The sequence below is a fragment of the Dreissena polymorpha genome, chromosome 4 (assembly GCF_020536995.1).
Source record: "Dreissena polymorpha isolate Duluth1 chromosome 4, UMN_Dpol_1.0, whole genome shotgun sequence".
In the NCBI taxonomy this organism is placed as follows: domain Eukaryota; kingdom Metazoa; phylum Mollusca; class Bivalvia; order Myida; family Dreissenidae; genus Dreissena; species Dreissena polymorpha.
In genome coordinates, this window is record NC_068358.1 from 141,685,561 (window position 1) to 141,701,556 (window position 15,996).

The 15,996-nt window shown below is 35.7% G+C and overlaps 1 protein-coding gene across 1 annotated transcript in view; it reads right to left on the minus strand.

Moving 5' to 3' along the window:
- Nucleotides 1-6,516: 6,516 nt before the first annotated feature.
- Nucleotides 6,517-15,996, minus strand: part of LOC127878847 (BPTI/Kunitz domain-containing protein-like) — a 35,972-nt gene continuing 26,492 nt past the window's right edge. The window contains exon 6 of the mRNA XM_052425371.1: nt 6,517-6,695. Coding sequence (XP_052281331.1) covers nt 6,517-6,695 — 179 coding nt within the window. The remainder of the gene's footprint in view (nt 6,696-15,996) is intronic.

Here is a 15,996-nt window from a genome sequence, read left to right on the forward strand (position 1 = left end):
TGTCATAAAATGACTACTGACGTTGACTTTTGTGGTCACTTGGACAGTTTCTGTTCATTCACAGTGATACCGGTCATCGTAATTTTCGCCGTCGTTTTCACATGATCTATAACGGCTCATGTACAACAACGAATATCAACCGATATTGATATACGTTATAACTCAGTTGTATGTAAACCATGGGCATGGATGGCATGCGAAGCGGTTCTTTTTAGGAGAGTGTGTGAATCACGTTAAATCAATGCGATTTCTTAGCATCTTTCGATTAACGATGCTCTACCATTGTGATTCCTTTATTCGATATTGAGCAAATTGATATACGATCAAGTAACATTTTAAAACGTTACATTAGACGAATAGTGTTTGTTTCGTTATTGATGCTTGTATATAAGAGGAATCACGGTTTTATCTGTGTGTACATTATTTAGATAGATCAATATTTTTCTTAGCATTTGTTAACCAACAAATGTCCTATATTTTATTTACACGGATGTTCATTTTTAGTTTAAAATTAATGATCAAACGTCACGCACCTGTTGTTCTTGATCTCTATGCTGCATTACTGTGCTTATTATACTCATATATATGGCTTGGTTTTAAAATCGTTCGATAAACAACATGACTGTGAAAGAATGAAACTTTAAAACAAAATACTCAACACAATCTGTTTTAAGTGTATTAGAGTACAGTACTTTTATTTATTTAAAACACTATGTAGGACCTATCAACTATCAAATATGTATTAATATCAAATATCTTAATATGTATTTATGGGTATGAAAAACGATGTAAAACACGGATACGTATGTTTATATTGATCTGCTTTTACAATAAATATATTTGTTCGATCTGTAATGAATACTATTTTGATATGGAACTTCGACGGTAGAATCAATTCTCACCGAAGTGGATTTCACTTGCACTGAAGCGTTCTTTTTCTCATTCGATAAGCAAACACGGTACATATCAGACGTGTACATTGGATTTTTAAAAATATTATATACATACCATTAAAATATAACTGTTTAATTTAGTTGATAATATAATGTAATCATCTTTGAATTAATTTTAGATTCTATATTTTCAGTGAGTCTTGTATGTGAAGATGGATGACCGTGATAGAGAGCGACATGTGTGGGGGCGTTAAGACTAGTGTGTAGTATTGATTAGATAGTGTATTTTTGCGATGTATTCGCCTTTTATTTTAAATTTTGTTTTTTTGCGGCGAGCCAGTAAAGGATGTGTGAAAACATAACAAATACCATGCTGGTCAGCGATCTAATCTAAATAGTATGCTTTTATTTATAATAGTTCGATACTAAATAATTAATGTTTGGGAGAACTAAAATATCATTAAGTCATTACTGTTGATTGTTATTGACAAATCACCAACGCAACAAATCATACATTTATTCGGAACATAAGCATAACACAACAATGAATTGCGCAAACAATTTACTAGTAATCATGGCGTCATGAAGACGTTAACAGTAATAAAATGCGTAATTTTTCCTGGTTTTCCAGCAATGAGGTATGAAAAAAGATTTCAGGTTGCGAAATTCATGTATTCAAACTGGTCTTAGGTTTTTGCCTTGACCGAAGATCTCTTAAAATAATACACTTCACGTTTATTTGACCTGAAACTGAAGCTGCCCGCATTGTTTCCGGCTGTACCCGACTTATGATCTGAATATTTCTTTTTAACATAGTTTGCTAGAAAACTCATGGCACATAAAGGTCCAAAAACACAAACTCATTCTTGTCTTCAAAATTGTCAAAGGTCTTAGTACAGAATTGTTGTGACTGTGGCCGTTGATTTAAACAAACCTCGTAGTAATCCCTTCTTCGTCTATGGTAAGCGAAGACAGCAAGTGCTGCACACACACATAAGAACTAACTGTAGTTCACTTAATAAACATTTATATCAAAAAAATCTGGTGCCATCGCCACCTTGTCAATGCGGTTAAATAGAAGACACTACTCACTTTTACTGGTCTGTCCATTATATGCACATTTAAGAATAACTTTAGTGATAACTATCAAACAATATCACTCCGCACTTTAATTTATGGAGTTGATAATATTCCCTCATAGATAATGTTCCAGTTTTCAGGAAGGTTCAGAATTGTATAATTATCGGTTCTTTATGTTTAAACAATTTTTGTACAAATAATGTCTTTTTTATAATTGTGCCAGTCAAACAGATTCCTGATACATTTCATCATATTAACCATCGTCGTAACAATAATTATAATTCTCAATATTGATCTAACCTGTGTCCGTTGGCCTCTAATGTTTCATTTGCATTAAGCTGATATGTACGAAGTGGCTTCAAAATTGACGAAATGTCCGCGTTTTTGTCGTTTGTTTTTGAAGACGAACGTTTCGCCGATGATGGATTCACATCATTAGAAACATTAACCAGACTTGAGACTCGTCTGTGCTACGAGATTTAGCAGGACTGTTTTCCTTGTGACGACTGCTTAACAGTCTGACTTTTCTCTTTTTGTTCACATGTATAGACTGGTACAACCGATTTCGCAATTTGTTTTCACTGCCCCACCACGTGTGACAAATGTTTTTGCAAATTTAACTTTGTTTAATTAGTGTCATTGTTCGTACTACGTACAAACTTGTGGCAATACCTTTAATTAAACCAAAAACAAAATACAATGCACACGAACTATGTTCGTTCTTGTCACCATAAACTCGAAAAAATTCGATAATAAAATAAACACGTCTTCCATTGACCGGAAGCGCTGATTTTACTGATTGCGCATGCGCACACATCTCATTAAATAACTTAGTAATTCTAATAAGCGAAATAGAATTGAATATTATTATTACATATTATTATAGTGTTAGCGTTATTCCCCTTTTTTTCGAATGCATACATTGTCTCAACATTCAACTATTCATATTATTAAGTATGAAAACCTTTAATTGTTTCGTTTCATTTAGACCATTATTCCACACACAAATCTCAAGCATAATATCTTAATGACAGTAATAATCCATTATAAAGAATTACGATTTAAGTTTGCGATTATTTATATAGTCGAATACAGCCAATTCGCTGCATCCCGCTTTTAATATTATTTGACTTATTTAATCCGGGCCACTGGCCTTAGAGGGGTCGAGGCCAGAAAGAATTGTTATGATCTTGTTCGGAAAGTATTCTTGAGGTAAGAACGGCACAAGCAATAAGGAAGAGAATGGGGATAATGATGGAGACTTTCTAAGGTTGATTGTTCGCAAAAGTAAGCGTTGAGTAAAGCTGCCTTATCCTCATCAGTATGACCTAATTGTCTTGGTCAAGAAGTGTTTGTCTTAAGGTGAGTCGTTAAGCCTGTTTGAACCATTTCTTGACATTTATTTTATCTTAGTTATTATGATCAATTGTCCTTTTGTGACGATCTGTGGTTTGATTTTCTGAATCAACAATTTGTTTAGTTCCGTGCATTTCGAAGGTTGGCCCTTGCTGTGTAATCATTTATAGTTTTTGCGATTCTATGTAGTCGTTTGCGTTTCCGAATCATATGCCGTATTGTATTGTACATCCAAGGTACATCATTGGGCCTATAATAACATCTTTGTTAGGAATCCTTGAGGATTCAGCAGCTTAAATAACGTGGGACAAGGTATTGGCAACGTGGTCCCTATTTTCGTTATCAGTATCAGATAAGTAGAATGAAGAAGTCGCCATCTTTATAAGCCAGATATAACTCGTCTAAACAAGACGGTGGTTTTGCATGTTTCAAGACAAAGGCTATCGGGCAGTGGACACATGTAAGATCTGGTATGAATCGATATGCAACAAAGCTGGATTGACGTCCCGTGAGTGTTTGGCAAACATTAGGTTCTATGAAGATTATGCGTGTTCAGTAAAACACGTTGGGAATTTATTATTTGTTTTGGTTGTTAGAGTTTATTAATATGCCTAATTGTTTTTGACTTTGAGGCTTTGATATTCATGTTGGAAGTCGCCCGTTACAACTATATTGTGTAGTTGCGCTAAAGGCCTGATCAAGAATATGTTCCATATTGCACCACTGAGTAGTGTTCAAGTCGGGTGGACGATAGATTACGTCAATTAGAAGTTTTCGCTTGGTTGATATTGAATTTCAACCCACTGGGCTTTGCCCTACCTTTCCTTTTAGAGTCGCTATACGAAAAACCGCACATTATTTTTTTTTTTCCGAAAAGCAGGACCACGTAGCTTAGCGTTTTAAAAGATAATCATGTGTTACAGTTACTGAAATTTAACTGCCGTACGGTAACTTAGAAATGTGATTTTGAGCCCTGACCTCAACATTTATATATTACGGTGTTCAGTAAGAGCCACCTTGTTAAGCGTTGTTGAAATATCTGTCTCTCTCCCTATCGCGCCCCGCTGTCCTTCGCTCTTCTCTACTCACCCGCGCTCCCAATCGATATTGAAGATGGCAAATCGCGAAAGTACGATCTCGATTGAAGTCCATTGGCTGTTTCCAGTATGCATGACTATTTATCCAAATCACCGCAAATTTAACGGTCATTTGACTTTTCACATTTCATCAGCCAGGTTTTATGACTGTAATCAGGTCGTTAAACACATGCGTGATGTTTCAACCGGATTAATGCAAATAGGTTGTCTTCTGTCGTAAAAATGCATCCGTCCGAAAATTTAGAATCATAAAAATAATATATGTGGCCAAAAATTTCGGACCCCCATAATTTTTCCAAGAACTAAAAAAGAAAAGATGATGTCCGAAAAATTAAGAGTGACCGAAACTTAGATTAGTTATTAGAGTATTATGAGTATTATGAGTTTTATTTAAGACTCAACGGAACAATTTAGATTTTAAACCGCATTTTTGTTATAATGAAAACATTACTTCCATCATAATGTGTACACCACTAGCATGACGTTGTAGAGTAAAAAGCATGTTCTCTGCTGAATTTATCTCAACTTTAAGTTATATATTGCTGGGTCAAGTGTGAGGTTGAGCGCTCTAAAACCGATTTAAGGCGTTGCATTGACCGTTCTAGGCGGTGACCTCAGCTGTATTCTACTATGTGTGTATGTCGTTTCCAATTGTGTTGTTTTCGTACCGTTTTGGCAATTGGTCACTTGCCATAAATAAAGGGACCACGCAATTTGTTATAATTAAGAATGCAATACTGCTCTCAGCAGCTGGAGTTTCACTTCTTTAATTTAGGATATAAAAATCTTCAAACTTTTGTGAAAAACATAAACAGGACCAAATAACATGGATTGTTCTTTATTTTGGCAACCGACAACAGAGGGACATGGTGACCTACTTCTAAGGGAAGTGTATGCGAGGTCGAAAAATTATTATAAAGTGTATTTTGAGAAAATATGGAATACATGTGCATGTTTGTTTGCTGATACACTTCTGACAGGCACGGAATATATCATAATGTTGACTGGTGTGGGTGACTACTTTCTAACATCATTTTTGCGTAAAAGCAGGTTTGAAGAGTTTGCACAAGGTCAACCCAACAACAGGCATATGGCTCCGATCCTAAACCATTTATGGCGCGTCTTTACAGTGCTTGCAGAGATAAAGAAAGAAGCCGCAACATATTTGTTTCATCGTAACACACATTGAGGTAACAGTTCATTCTAGGCCTAGTCACTTGCGCTTCAAGAATCTGGGCACTGCACGGTGAGCATCTCCGCGGTCTGCATATATTGTGTAACGCATGCGCTAAACAAATGCAGATCTGCTGATACTGGGGTTTAATGTTTCAGTGTCCATAGTAACTTTTTCATTAGTGATTGTTATCACGTGCACACGATTATATTATGCGCGGACGCTTTGTGTACGTGTGTGTATTTCGAAGTGTATGAGGTATTTTCGCGTCTTAAGCTGCATTATGTGTGGCTCCGCAATGTTCTCCAGCACTCCTTACTAACTAACTTACGCAACTGTGGTGTGATATTTTGTTGAGGGAGTGGGAGTGAACCCGGAGAAACCCGGATGAAACCCTGCTTTCCCGGTATGGTAACCACACACCAAACGCTCATGCTTCTGGGAACAGGGATTTGAACACATGCCCCTACGTTGAAAAGCGCGTTTACCTAAGCGACCCGGGTTCAATCCCGGGATATTATAAGTGCGCTTGCCATTGTATTACGTATGTTTCGCAATAAAGTAAGGGTGCACGCTATAGTTACTGTGTGCGAACAGGAATGCTTATACGTTCACACACGATTGTTATTACCTGTGCATGAGAGAGTGATTACGTGCGCATGCGATGACTATTTTATGCGCGCGCGATAGCTGATTAATAATAATTGATTTTTGATGATTATATTCAATTATAACTTAATAATAGGAAGTTTAAATAAAATCATTGCTTATCATATAGGCTACGGTTTATACAAGCCATATATTTAAATTTAGTAATTGTAAAGAATTGTCGATGTTGAAAGTTGTGTGAACAGACAATCATGTGCTGTGGTCAATCTTTATTATCCAATATTGCTAACGGTACTATGGTTGCGTACTATTTGTAATAGCAAGTGCTCTTGCAGCGGTTCATGCATTCTCCATACGTCTTGAATCTGTTTCCGTTTCCGCCGCAACCGCCGTAGATGATAGTTCGCATCTGCGAGTGAATGTGTTTGAAGAAGTACATCGGGAAGTACCCGTAACAATACCCGGAATCAGAAGGCAGATAGCATACTGGAATTATAAAAATAAAGATGTTCACAACTATGCGATATTTCTCACCATAGTTATTTGGATTTTGTTTACAACTGAGTGCATAATTATTGCATGTATTCGGTATTGGTTTCCGAGCTGTTTGAATGATAAATACTCGTGCAAAAAATATTGTATGCATATGAATTTTACAGGTTTTACCAATGTTGCGTGATCAATTGGTTTCTCAGCACATTCAATCGCAACAATAGCCCATGTAACTTAAGTGCGTATTGGGCCCGCAGAACATTTGCATTCAAACACATGTATTTAGAGCAAAAACCCATGTTCCTATATAAATTCAATTGTTTGAACTACCTACATAGCCATTGATTTACACTCAATAAGGCGGAAAGTTGCAAAACCTCTAGGAAAAGTGAATATATGTCGACTGATTTTTTTTCCCTTATTTACACAATTGATGTGACTATCTGATGGGGAAAACCATAAATACAACGATCATACAATACAGTACATTTACTTTAAATTTACTTAGGACACGTTTTTCTGTTATGTTAATATGCTTGACATGTTTTTTGCTTTATTTATAGTTTGTATATATATAATTTGTCTGAATGTATTGCCCGTTTTTAACATCACCAAACATCACATTAAGCAAATATATAAAATATCATTCCCCATGAATATGGGTATCTCCATGGATACTGACTGGACGCCGTTCCGATTAACGTCGCGAGTAGCAAGAAGGAGACTGTTGAGAACATTGTTGTACCTAGAGTGACAAGATAGCATCACAGTATAGGTATTGTGGTCACATCATGTGTGTTTTTAGAACTAGAACAACCATACTTATCCGAAAATAATACGACCCACTAAAAGATTGTAATCTATGATGAGTCTTAATTGTGTTATTTCAAAATAAAGTACTATTTACTATATATTTCAGACCCTCCGTGTCAACTAATTTTCGATTGTATCATTTAGACCAGATATAGCTCAATAAAAGGTTTATATTTAACGAATATTATGCCGTAAATGCAAGTTAAAAATTATCAGAAACCAAGGTAATATAAGTGCTGGTAAATTTTATAATTCTAACTTGTTGTTTTAAAATGTTTAAATACATTTAGCTCTAAAGATGCCTTGCAATGTCAATATTATGGTAAAATATGGATTCGATAGATTTCGTATGCAACTAACTGCCCCATGTTTTGACACAGTTTATGTTGCATGTGTAGCTTGAGCGATAGCAAGGATGTAACCTGTGTTTAGGTGCTTAGCATTGACAGTAAGAGATCAAAAGTGTGTGTATATAGGATCACTTCAAAGGAAATTTTGCCATTTGCTATGCTTAAAAAATGTTAGGGTACACTTTTACAAGGATTTCAATATAGAGAAAACTATTAAAAACAACGCCCTCATGTGTTAAAACGTTTAATGAAAAATAACGACTTTCAGTGCACAGGTATTTTTTCTCCCTCAATGTACAATCTTTCAACACGCATAGTATCTTATGCATGTTGTGCATGCCATATCTTATTTGAACAACTGCATTCATAGCAATTAACGAATTTCCTTGACGCATGCAATAAAATTGGTATGAATTAAAGAAGAAAGAATGATTGTTTTATTCACGTTATTTCAAACAAGGTTTTTTAACGAAAACCTAGTTGTCAAAAAAACGTTTCGCCGAGTGACCCGAAATGACGCTGCCCTCTTTCGACGCTATTTTTGTTATGCCTCTGTTTGATACAATAGCGACATCCGTTTACGTCATTCAATTACCGAGTGTATGCTACGTACAATTTACTACAGTTGTTGTTCCTTATGTGGAAAATAGCTGGTTCAAAGGTAATATATGGTTGATCGGTTTGCAATTGGTGTATTTGTATGTATTTTACATAGTGCAAACTTTTGAACACTTTTCACCTATTTCTTTGCAAATAAGACCATGGGAAAATGCATCGGGTTTGTCGGCAAAGCTCACGATTTTGTTCATAAGTCAAGTGACATTTATGGGACAAAACGTCGTATACATAGATTTATTTTCACTACGAATAAGGTTTGAGCGTTTAAATATCATTTGAAGTCCGGATATGTTTTGGGGGGTATGCTTAATAATATTGTAACTAGCAAGAGTTATGTTTTTAATTGCATATTGTGTGTATTACTAATTTTCATTAAATTATTTCTATTTGTAGGTTTCACAAAAGAAGTACAGGTGCTATTCACCTACTTCCATGAACAGAGCTTATGAACAAGGTGTTGCTGACAGGGACCCCTGTTTAAACCACTGCCAGAGTGTACGGCATACCAGAGGTCAGGGTCATCGCATGCAGGATAATGCATATGCAAAAAAGGACAAAGTCCCAGACATTGAGCAAAACTGAACAACCTGGACCTTCTGGGAACTATTAAATAACTATAATCTGCCCCTGATCTTGATTAGTATTCAGAGGATGAGACGACACAGACGTTTGCTGTCACACTCGGTGCTGTTAATCTTAGTACTTAACTAGTGTTATTGTAGTGGGCACACTGTTCTTGGTGTGGACATTTGGTACATGTAATATATTGTTCCCAAGTGGACGTGTTGAGAAAGGTGATGTGTTTATGTGTCCTTACTGTGTTGATGAGGAGTAAAACAATATACAAAATGTATCTATGCAACATGTTGAAAACTTTTTAATGATTGACATGAATAAAATTCAAAATCTCATTTGATTACATTAATTAAAGATCCATATTGCTTTTACAATAAAACAAATGTAAGTTACAACACTCATGAGTTGAGGTTCCATGCATTTAGTCCCACAGGAGTGATTTTGACATTGAAAGCAGGTAACATATCATAGGCGTCGTTTTAGGGCACTCTCAATAAATATGACCGTCGTTACAGTAGCATAATTTGGTTGATAGTACACTCAATTGCATTTAACATGTGTAAATAAAACGTAAATGTGTAATGAAATAAAATATTAATGACCTATATTCCTAGTTAGAGCAACACAACTTCAACAGACTGCTTAGAGGCGTTATTAAAGCATGTTTTAGACTAGAATAATCAAAATTGTTCGGCGGCAATGAAACAATGCGATTTCCAGTGTGTTTCAAATAGTTAACGACAACTTTATATATAGCACAGCTACTTTAATAATCGTCATTGGTATTGATTTTGCCATATTATTGACCATTATTTTTATTGTGTGAAGTCCCTTTAGAGAAAAATATCAGTAGTCATTGATTTAAAAAATACAAGACAATTAGGTATTGCTTTATGAGGTGAGAACACATCCTCCTGTATTTTCTCAAATGATATCATAATTACCAGTGTCAAAGAACTGTTTGTACTAGTTGTAAGATACACACTTATCTTTTATCAAGTTTCTAATAGTATTATAAACTATTAACTCACCTTGGGCGCTTCTCTGACGAATCTGAGCACTCGATAATAAAGCTAAACCGGATGCGTATATATACTTGAAAGGGGGGTGTTTAAGCTATATAAATGTAGTTAAAACATGTGCAGTTAAAATCCAGCTTTAACGCTGAATTAGAGGCACGCGTCGCATAAGCCTAATTTGAAGCTTACTTGAAATCAAGTATGTGCGGATTATCTCTATTTTAAGTACATATAAAAGCAGATTACGTTAGAGATCTGCATGCATTACATAACTTCAAATTCTAATGCAGTAATTGCAAATCAATCCTTGTTTTAACGTTCACTGAAAATACCAATGCATATGTCAGCTAACCTTTATTGGAATATCAAATTCTTACGGCTCTCACCATTGCCCGGAAGTCTCTTCATGTAGGCAAGCAAATTGATATTCAAATTGTCAAGCCAGGATCGATCCCATGTTAATGGCAAATTCACAACATTTATATTTTTATTTAGTTGAGTAGATTATTAGTAAACCTAATATACATTCATATTTTTTCGACTGCGATTTTTGAGCTTTTCAAATGACACGTTTTCATTTATACATTGTTTGGCTCGGCTTTGTACACCTCTGGTTTTTATAATCAATGATAAGAGGGACCAACTGCATTTAGGTTAAGCAAACTCATATACTTTGTTTAAAAATAAATGCATACTTCATTTGAATATACCAATATTTTCTAATTCATATTGACAACATTTTGTTATTATAATCACATATGTCGCACATATTTTCCGCATTCCATTCAGTGTTTAGTGACAGGTTACATCATGAAGCACGTATTCCGATCAAAATGCATGATATTTTATGGTGTCCTATTGCAGAATGCGCACATTCAACGGAAACATTATTTCGCATTACTGTACAGCTGACAAACGTTAATCGTATAGTTAAAATAGAATCAAAAATGAATTTTTATGAATGCACTTTGGTATGTTGGATTTCCTTTTGAGTTTCTTACATATCATATAACAGGCGTTGTTCGGTTCCGCGTACCTGTATGGCCCGGGTTGTGACCTACTCAATAGCCAATGTGGTGTTGGCAAGCAGTCTGGAATGAATAATCCTCACAGTGTATTTGCTATTTTGACATTTTTTTGCTAACTTGTAATGAAAGAAAATCTGGCTTAAAATAAGACATTGCTCTAGTTTTTGTTTTTTCTTAAACATATTTATATTCGTAACCATACATTGAAAGGATCATGTGTCATAGGAGTGAATACAACTTCATTCAATGAACTTCGTTGCCATGTTTAACCTTTACTATTCACTTTTACTTAAAGACGAGTTAGTATAGCGAAGGCCCTACATCACGTACTCCAAAGGCATTAGCGCGCTTCTTTATTTCGATAAACGGAAACAAAACACCGGACGTTTTGTTATACAGGTATATCTTTAACGTGTCATGCTTTGAAATGTACACAAATCGAGATAATCCTTACTTGTTTTAAAGTAAGCTTCCAACTAGTGTAATGCGAGGCGTGTCTCAAAATCAGCGTGAACGCTTACACGTTGAATTACAAACGCACATGCTCGAATTAGATTTATCTAGCTAGAAAACTACTCCTTTATTTCAGGAATATACACGCCTTTGTGTCTAGCTGTATTATTGAGCGCTCGTCTGCTCCATAGCAGCACCCAAGGTGAGTAATTATAAGAAAAAATACAAACAATCCTGTGACACTTGTTATTGTAAGATCAGTTTAGCATATACAGCAGGTTGTTTGCACACTTTTTGTAATATTGCATTCTTTTGAAATCACCGACTACTGCTTTAGTTTTCTAAATGGATATGCATAACACATTAATATAAGTGGTCAATTTGATCTTAGTATTCAAATTTGGAGTAAACTATTTGAAACAAACTAGAAAGTGCAGACCTAATTGAGTCAATAATCAAACATCTACAACAGGTTATATCATCGATAGCGCTCATGGTCATACGTTAAACACAAACTTTGTCAAAATTATGATAAGTTTGAGGTATACCAAATGTATCAAATCCATGATTGACCACAATATAAAAATGGCAAAAGTTTGCATCTTAAGAGTGAAACTTCTTAAAACTTTTGTGTAGTAAGAATAGGTATTATTTGCCAGCACGTATTGTACATTTGTTTGCGATGATTTGAGAGTAAAATGGGCGACGCAATATTTGTATAATTAAACAAGTTATATAAAATAATACCAAGGTCAGGTCAGGTTGATCAGATAATCTGCTACTAGTATCACGTAATCTATGATTTCACGATAAGTCAGACTCCTTGGTGATTAAGGTATCTGGGTATCCCATCAGCACAAAGAGAATAACAGCTGACAAAAGGCGGATGCATGAACACATGGGAGTGTCAACGGCAAACAAAAGGGCATATTTTATCTTGTATCTAGTTAAATCTTTGTTACCAGACCACATCTAGCATTGAAATTTTGGCTATTGCTATAAGGAATATTGATTGTGTATGTGTTGACTTTATTTTTCGAATATTGAACGAAATATTCGTTGATTTTAGGGTTTAAGTGCTTTTTAATAGGGGAATATATTCTGAAAGAGATTTCAAAGTAGTACTTAGACGTTAAAGCGTTTACTAACTTAGAACAATGCGTAGTATATAACTTACGAATAGTTAATTGAGTGATGCTTTCGTTTTGAGAATGGTGTTTAAGAAGGTGCAAGGTGTTCTCGAATAAAGATGAATAATTATTTACATGTAGTTTTTATTTGAAGTTGGACCAACATATTGGTAGCAATTACTGCAAAGTAATCAGAACACGTAACTTAAAAGTGGTAACTGCTATAACAATGCAAATTGAAAATCTATTGAAAAACAACATGCAAACATGTACACTGCTATGTTTTCTTTCGATACGTATGATTCAATGGACTAATAACCCTTTTGTAAGCACAATAAGACATGCTTTGACTAGCATTAGTAACTTGTAATGCTGTATTGACACCTAATGAACATAAACATGAACAATTTGATTTCCAAACATTCATATTGTTGTACAATTATAATTGACATAACCGGATTTATGATACATTTACTGTTTTATCAACAAACACATTTTAACTTGTGTCCCTCAGGTATTACTGGTATAGTAATAAAACTTTACACGCACAGACACGTGATGATGGAGGTTGAGATAATAGAAGAATGTTAGTCATAATTTCAGGGGTAATTTTATGCATGAAGTATTTATTGCATTTGAATAAGGGTGTGCAATAAAAATATTCCAAATTGCTATTCAATAATTTTGCGGTATTTGCAAACTTGTATTAAGCGAAAGGACTGCATGAAACAAACAGGATCAACTATTGGAATTAAATAACCAATCATTGATACATAATTTCTGATGAACTTCTGATAAAAAAAGCTTTTCTTTACCGTCTTTTCGAAAGACCGATGTGATGGATCGTAACAAAATAATTTTCGTATAAACTGTATATGGAAAGCGCGCTCTTTAAAATCATTTTCTTGCTTTAGGAATTATGATTTGTTTAGTATGTCATGGCCCTGAGTTATTCATATTGTTCCCACTAAATTAGTCTTTCGAACCAGTTATTAATCTTGTTCCGTTAAGTTATTGTATTGAGGTAAACACGTTATCAAGTCATGATAAGCACATCAATAAAATTAAATGTCTTCAAAACTACGGTGTTAAAATAAATTCTGGAATCATGTTTGCCCTTACTTTACAATGGCGGGATGTCATGCCTCAAAAAGACAATAAAGCGTAAACAAGAATGTTTCTTTACGTAAAGTTGTACAACAATAACAAGCGCATCACACAAAACCATTATATTCGATTTTACTTTGGAAAACTGAAATATATAGAGATAGCAGAAGCATTTTAAGCACAAACAGTTGGCAAGTTTGCAGCCTTGAACATATTTGACACTGACATCGGCAACATCAACAACAACACCAAGTCCTGCTATAATCGGCCAAGTTCTTGGGAGAGAGAGGAGTAAATACAAATCATGGTTGAGGGTTAAAATCTCGGTCCCCTGCGACCAAAACGAGCTGAGATACACAGCCCATGACTATGACAGAATACCAGAACACGAATAGAAAGGTGAGGAAGAGATGAAAGAGGGGGAGGGGTATAGATTTGGGAGCAAAGTTACAACATGGACAAAGAGATTACCTCATGCATCAGTAACATGGTCAGCAGCAGATGTGAAGGAATTACTGCGCAATCGAAAAGCGGAGGAAATTCCCGGGGGTTGTCAAAAACGCTTCTAAGCACTTTAAGGATGGATTACCGCCAATGACTGCATTATTAGCGGCACCATGACAGACTATCTGGGCGGAGAAGAAGTGGTCAAAGGAGGGAACCCAGTCCCTTGTCATCTCAATACCGAAAAAGGGCACTCTCTAAGATTTGTCCGAATTAACGCATCATCAGCCTCATGAGCCGAACCAGCAAAGTTATACCACGTTACCTCCATAACCAATTGAAAAATTAGACCGAGGAACTGCTGGCGGAAGGCTGGATTCAGCGCTAGGCGGAGTACAGTCGAACAAATCGTCAACTGCGGAATCGTCAGTGAGCAATGTCTGTAATATCAACCATAACTACATCAACTTTAAAACAAGGTATCGACCGCGTCTTGCATGTTCAATGTAATGTTCTGAGAGGGTTCAACCCTGCCGTAGGGAAGGTTGGAGTTATTCAAACGCTAAATGGAGACGCCAATAACGTAATTTGTAATTGGACAGATAGTTGACTTCTGCGGAACATCAGAGGGCGTCCGTCAGGGATTTCTGTTATCAACCGTCCTTAAAAAAATTTCCTCGTAAAGAAAATGCAGAACACCCTCAAAGGCAGCGACACCTCAAACTCAATCAGTGACAGAACCGACTCTTACTTGAGATTCGCATATGACAATGACCTCATGGATGAAGCAGTTCTCTACAAATAAATGAGACGAAGTATACTGGATTGCACGGTGTAGACCTCGCAATGAATGACGAGAAGTTTGAAGAGATGACCAGCTTCACGTACTAGGAAGCAACCATGTTCAATGATGACACCAGTACCGTTGTTGTCGAAATAGTCATTGCCATGACAACAGCAGAGATAAACTAATTGAGCAGGTTGTAGACTTACAGCTCTATTAGTTCACTAGCAAATACAGGCTCTACAAGTTCCGTGCATTTCGAAAGTAAGTATATGTTGTATAATCAATTGAGATTTTTGCGATTCAGTGTCGTCGTTTGCGCTTCCGAATTGTGTTGCGTATTTATTGTTCATTCAAGGTATATCGTTTGGTCTTAATATAACATGTTAGGAATGCTTGAAGATGCAGCAGCTAAAATGACGTTGGACAAGGTATCTGCAACGTGGTCCATATTTTCGCTATTAAGTATTAAGGTCAATGTAAAGAGCCAGATATGTAGCCTGAATCAAGATTGTTCTGGTTTTGAGATTTTCAAGACAAGGCAATAGGGCAGTGGAAACGTGTGAGATCTGGTATGAAGGGATCTGCAACAAAGCTCGAAAGGACTTCCCATGAGTATTTGCCAAACATTAGATCTATGAGAGATCGTGCATATTCAGTAATGTACGTTTGGGAATTTATGAGATGTGTTGTATTGTCAGAGTTTATTAATCTGCTAATTGTATTTGACTGTGAGGTTTGGATATTTGTGTTTAAGTCGCCCGTTAAAACTATATTTGCGTAGTTTTCACTTAAGGCCTGATCAAGACTATGCTCCATATTCAACTGCTTAATGTTGTTTAAGTTGGGTTGACGATAGATTCCACCAATAGGAAGTTTGCGCTGGTTGATATGAATTTCGACCCACCGGGCTTTGACATATTACATATAGAGTCGCTAATAGGAAAACCCGCACATTATATTTTTTTCCGAA